The 6000-nt window shown below is 35.0% G+C and overlaps 1 protein-coding gene across 2 annotated transcripts in view; it reads right to left on the reverse strand.

The window, feature by feature from the left end:
* The window catches only part of wars2 (tryptophanyl tRNA synthetase 2, mitochondrial), a 61488-nt gene extending 56027 nt beyond the window's left edge, over window positions 1–5461 (reverse strand). Inside the window, exon 1 of one of the 2 annotated variants that reach the window (XM_057853485.1) lies at window positions 5339–5461. In XM_057853485.1, the coding sequence (XP_057709468.1) occupies window positions 5339–5449 (111 nt within the window). In that variant the 5' untranslated portion in view covers window positions 5450–5461. The remainder of the gene's footprint in view (window positions 1–5338) is intronic. The other variant, XM_057853487.1, reaches the window with a different exon arrangement.
* Between the last annotated feature and the right edge of the window lie 539 nt (window positions 5462–6000).

Consider the following 6000-nt stretch of genomic DNA (forward strand, 5'->3'; position numbering starts at 1 on the left):
ACAAAGGCATGACATCATGTAGACTAGAGTTGACACAGTGGCTGAAAATGGCAAAACGTCACTTAAGCTTTCCACCCTCAAAAAAAAAATGTCATGCAGTATAAATTTTTTTAAAAATTTATTCAGAAGTGTTTTTACTTTTTTATAGAAATTATTTTGTTCTTGCACTAATCTTGAGCCAATTGAGCTGTGGCTGTGAGTATAGTCTGTAAGTTATATTTAGTTTAATTTTGTTTAAAATATTTTTTATTTATTGATAATTTATTTATTTTAACAATATATTCATGTTCCAATTTGCAACTATGGTCTGAAAAAAAAATCCTGTTCTATGGAAAAAAGTTATTTTTTTTAACCCATTTATCTAAAAAATTTTGGGAGCTATAATTGCAATACTGTGATACCGTGAAACCGCGGTATTTTTGCCCATGATTATCGTACCATCATAATATCATACCGGCACGTGCCTAGAGGCAATACCTTTAATATGATTTCGCATTTATACAAAATTAAAGGGAAGTAAACACTAGGGGTGTAACGGTACACAAAAATTTCGGTTCGGTATGTACCTCGGTTTTGAAGTCACGGTTCAGTTCATTTTCGGTACAGTAAAAAAAAACAAAATGCAAAATATAAATGTGCTAGTTGTTTATTACACACTTTTGTGCTTTCAACAATGGGAACATTAGCCTATACAAAGCTAGAATTCTGCTCAAAAAGTAGCGGGTATTTAAAGATAATGCAACAACTATTTTCTTTTCAGACCCCGGGTATCGGTCAGCTTTCTTTCTGAAAGCAAGAAGAAAAAAAGTCCTGTGCTAAAGAGTCAAGCAATCCCAATGACAAAGATTTTAACATGTATTTTACAAATGAAATGCCTCAATGAAGCATTTTTTTTTCTTATGAACGGTTTTCAAAAGCTTTATTGGTGGATTTTCTCAAGTTAAAGCGCCACACAGAAATTAATAAATTTAATTGTGTAAGCAGGATGTGTGTATTTTTATTATTTAATTACAGATGTTTTAGCTCATTTCAATTTACTTTATTTAAATGGGCTATTATTTATTTTATTATGTGTTTATATTTTACAAATGTGACGTAGTGTTCATTTATATTGTATATTTTATGTTGAATAACTTTAGTTCCTATTTGAATATTAGTTTCTACTTGTTTTGGTGTGGTATGATGGTTTTGTATTGAACACCGGGCCGTGTTGGTTATCAGCAGTAAATCAACAAAGACAAGTCAACTGTGCCCCGATCTACCACTCAAGAGATCTGATGGACTCAAAAAGTAGGTTACGATTGCATATTAGTTTGAAAATCGACCGGATCCACCGTATTATTACACGAGTGACTTCCGGCCCGATCCTAGCTAGTAGTATTGATGCAGGAGGGCCGCGTCTCGCGTCAAATAATAAACTGCCGTTCTTTTCGCGTGCGTCGCGTTGAGCCGCTTCTGGGACGCATGTAACACGCGGCCGCACCATGACTGGTGTGCATTGGCTGATTGACTCCCCCGTTTCACTGCGTTCTCGCGGAGGCCACGTTGTCACGCCGTTGACGTCTCTGGACTGTCCTACAGTTTTGGTCCTCATTATAGTAGAGAAGACGGAGTAAATATAATCTAGACAAAGAAACTGTAACCCGATCGACTCACAGCCTCAAAAAGTAAGGGTTATATTACGTCAGAAACTCGTTCGGTACGCGTCCGTTCCGAACCGACTACCATGTACAAAAACGGTTCAATACTATTACATGTACCGTTACACCCTTAGTAAACACTGTCATGAACGTTTCCCACCAGCTACAAGAGTTAACTCCAGCGTGTTTAGTATGTCTAGCGGCGGTAAAACATGTGTTTTCTTCTCTCTGGCAACTGTCTGTGTTGAGAAACAGTGTGTGTATAATGTAAACATGATACAAGTCATACAAACGCGCTTTTTATGGAAAATAAATTATTTTTGTTCTGATGGTAATAATGTTGAGCTGCAGCTGTGGGTTTATGTTCACCTGAAGGACTGCGTATATTTTAATTTTATTGAAATTATACATATACACACATATATATATATATACATAAATATATGGCGGAAAACACAGACAAGGCTGAAAAAGCAGTTTCTGCTCTTGCACTCCTCTTTAAAAGAAACTGCTGTATGTTAAGCCAAAACAACTGTTGTGTTTGATAGAACAATATGTCTATATGCTGCCATAGCAGATTCATGGCGCATTAAGCCCCCAAACTATTTTTAATTTGTCCGTTTTACCCTGAAACCCCCCGTTTACAGACGTCGCACAACCGCTTTTGTTTCAACCCAGCCATAAAACGAAGGTAATTAATTATATTTATCATTAAAAATGTCTGTCATTTTTAGCCTAGAATCATTACTTGATGTCTCATTTTTTGTTTGAAAAAAAAAAAAAAAAAAAAGACTTTAAAATATGTGAGTGAATAATTTTTTTTTTAACTTTTAAACTAATTATGTCACAATGAAAAAAATGGGGTCTGTAAAAAAGCCACGGATATTTACCTCATAACTATCACTTAATTGTCTCCGATATGATAGATGATAAATAATCGATCCAAACAAAGAAAAACGTTTAAAAGGGTAAATGTATGAAAAAATCTCGACCACTCCTTCATGATTGTGATTTCTGTATTGCGACTAGAGCTGAAACGAATACTCGAGCAACTCGAGTAACTCGAGTTTAAAAACTGATCCGAGTAATTTTATTCACCTCGAGTAATCGTTTATTTTGACAGCTCTAAGCATCACGTTTTGCTCGGACTACTTTTAATGCGGTACAACGCGCTGATGTCACGTGCGTAGAGGAAGAAGCAAAAAAAATAACTTACTGCAGCCGACAACCGCTACAAACGACGCCGACGTTGCTAAATACTAGCCCGCACATGCTACGTTAGTTGCAGGTAGCGTCCAATGAGTCTCATAGAGATCACATGTATGTTGAACTAGATGCACAATGACAGACTAGGCCGCGTCTGGGCTGCATTAGCAAACAGCCGCCATCTTAAAGCAGTAGAGCGCTAAGCGCTAATAAAGAGCGCTAAGCGCTAATATATAAGATTAACGTTACTGTCACTACTAGCTCACCTTACGTTAGCCCTGCGGAGGGCTAGGTTTCAATTAATTAAGACCACTTTCGATGCGTGGCTAACGTGTCTTACATACAGGCTTTAACATAACAGCGTTGTGGAGTGATCAGGGTGTCAATTTATAAAAACTCAATAATGCTAACTATCAATTTTAGCTCAGTAGTCATTGCTGGATAAAACACCAAGTAGGACTAGTCCCTAATGTGCTCCAATACAGCCTGTATCATACATTTATTTTGAACAGTGAAAAACTCAAAATCCTATCAGGACTTACAGTTTAGACTAACTTAAAACTTAACTAGAACTTAAAAATGGCTTGACACAAATAGAAATTCAATTGAAAAACGAGGGAAAAAATCCTAACTTTTAAGTGATGTGTGTTATCAAGTGTAAAGGCATTTTTAGGTGTGTTTATATATGTATATAATATTTATGTATATACTTTTTTAAAATAAGATCTAAAGGTTTTTTGAGTGAAAGCAGTGAATTAGTCATTTTTTAAAATTCTAGTTACATCTGAGATGCAATTGTTGGCTGTTTTCAACAATATACATCAAAAATAAAGACATTGATTGACTGAAAATGATAAAATGTCTTGTTTTCTCATGTATATCTATAATTGCTCTTCACCTGAAAATATATTTGTTTTATCCGATTACTCGATTAATCGATAGAATTTTCAGTCGATTACTCGATTACTAAAATATTCGATAGCTGCAGCCCTATTTTGAACACTGCAAAAACTCAAAATCCTATCAGGACTTACAGTTTAGACTAACTTAAAACTTAACTAGAACTTAAAAATGGCTTGACACAGAGAAATTCAATTGAAACAATCCTAACTTTTAAGTGATGTGTGTTATCAAGTGTAACGGCATTTTTAGGTAAGATATATATATATATATATATATATATATATATATATATATTTTTTTTTTAAATAAGATCTAAAAGTTTTTTGAGTGAAAGCAGTGAATTAGTCTTTTTTTTTTTTTTTTAATTCTAGTTACATCTGAGATGCAATTGTTGGCTGTTTTCAACAATATACATCGAAAATAAAGACATTGATTGACTGAAAATGGTTCAAGATTAGATGAAATGTCTTGTTTTCTCATGTATATTTATAATTGCTCTTCACCTAAAAATATATTTGTTTTATGCGATTACTCGATTAATCGATAGAATTTTCAGTCGACTACTCGATTACTAAAATATTCGATAGCTGCAGCCCTAATTGCGACCCTTGTTATATTACCATGTTTCACCCATAAAATCCCCCAAAAATCCAGCTGTGGCCATTCACAGCTGTGTCTTGACACTTAGTGATGCACGCTACATTTTTTTTTTTTTTTTTTTAACAGTTTTTGGATCGAAACAGGTAAGTACGCGATAATATCTCGTTAAAGTCATGGCGTCTGTAATTCTACTCTCGCGTGCTCTCACCTCCAGATAGGGTTTTGCTGTTCAAAAAGTTTTTTTTTTGTTTGTTTTTTTTAAAAATGCCCTCGTTCAATTCCCCCAAGAAAATTGAGATTTTAAGCTTTCCAATTATGTGTCACACATGCATATCAGACAATTTTGTAAATTGGCTAAATTGAGGGTCTTAGAGTGGAACTTCAAGTCACCTGAGTGTTTTCCGCCATATATATTTCAAACTTGGCATTATATTTATGGTCCAATTTGCTAATGTGTTTTGAAAAGTAAAAATCCTGTTCAAAGGAAAAAAGCTTGTTTTTATTTTTTATTTTTTTAACCCAGATATCTCAAAGTAACACATTTTAGAGCTGTGATTGCAATACCTTGATACCGCGAAACCATGATATTTTGGCCTTAGATTATCATACCGTCAGAATCTCATACCGGCACATGCACACACATCTCAACAGTACTGTATATTTTAGTTAACTATATTCTGGAATCTGGTGTTCATACATGATATTACATCGTCTTTACATGTGGAAAGCAACTTCAAAAGGATGGAAATTTAATATGACATTCCGACCAAATTATCCATATAACTCAGTCAAAAAATACATTCGTTGACTGTGTCCACTGATATGAATATGACCGTTATCTGCGATCATTGTACTCTTTACTAGTGGTGAATGAGTGGGGGCAAACAGGAGAGTGAGGATAGGAGATAGGGGGGCAAAGGCAGTAAAAAGATAGGGAAAACACACATATCAATACCCAAAATTGACAGAACTTAAATGTCCTTCTTTACCTTCTTTTCCGACGTGACGCCGTCGCAGAGAAACCTTTGGTTAAGTTGATAGAACCTTTTAGACGACCTGAGGAGATGTCGTGTTAGCTTAGCACGCACCGGTAGCGCCATGTTGGAAATGGGCAAAGGGAGAGGGGGTGGAGACGTCAGTATGGCGGCCTCATTAGGACAAACTGGTTCTCAGCACAAACAAAACAAAATGTAATAATAATACAGTACTGTAAAAATAATTTTTTTGAAGTGTTTTTTTGTTGTTGCAGTAATTATTATGAAGGAATAAAAATATTAGACACTGTACAAAATGCTTTAAGACACAGAATCCAGGAAAGGCACAGCTATCAGAAAACGCAGAGTGTAAATGCCAATATATATATTGGGAAAACACAGACAAGACTGAAAAAGCAGTTTCTGCTCTTGCACCCCTCTTTAAAATAAACTGCTGTATTTTAAGCCAAAAGAACTGTTGTGTTTGATAGAAATATACAGTATGTCTACTAGTATACTGTATGCTGCAATAGAATATTCATGGCGCATTAACCCCCCAAACTATTTTTAATTTGTCAGTTTTAACTGGGAACCCGCATTTACAGACGTTGCGCAACCGCTTTTGTTTCAACCCAGCCATAAAAAGAATCTCAGTAATTACATTTATTATTCAAAAT

This window comes from Corythoichthys intestinalis, chromosome 12, assembly GCF_030265065.1.
Source record: "Corythoichthys intestinalis isolate RoL2023-P3 chromosome 12, ASM3026506v1, whole genome shotgun sequence".
Classification (NCBI taxonomy): Eukaryota; Metazoa; Chordata; class Actinopteri; order Syngnathiformes; family Syngnathidae; genus Corythoichthys; species Corythoichthys intestinalis.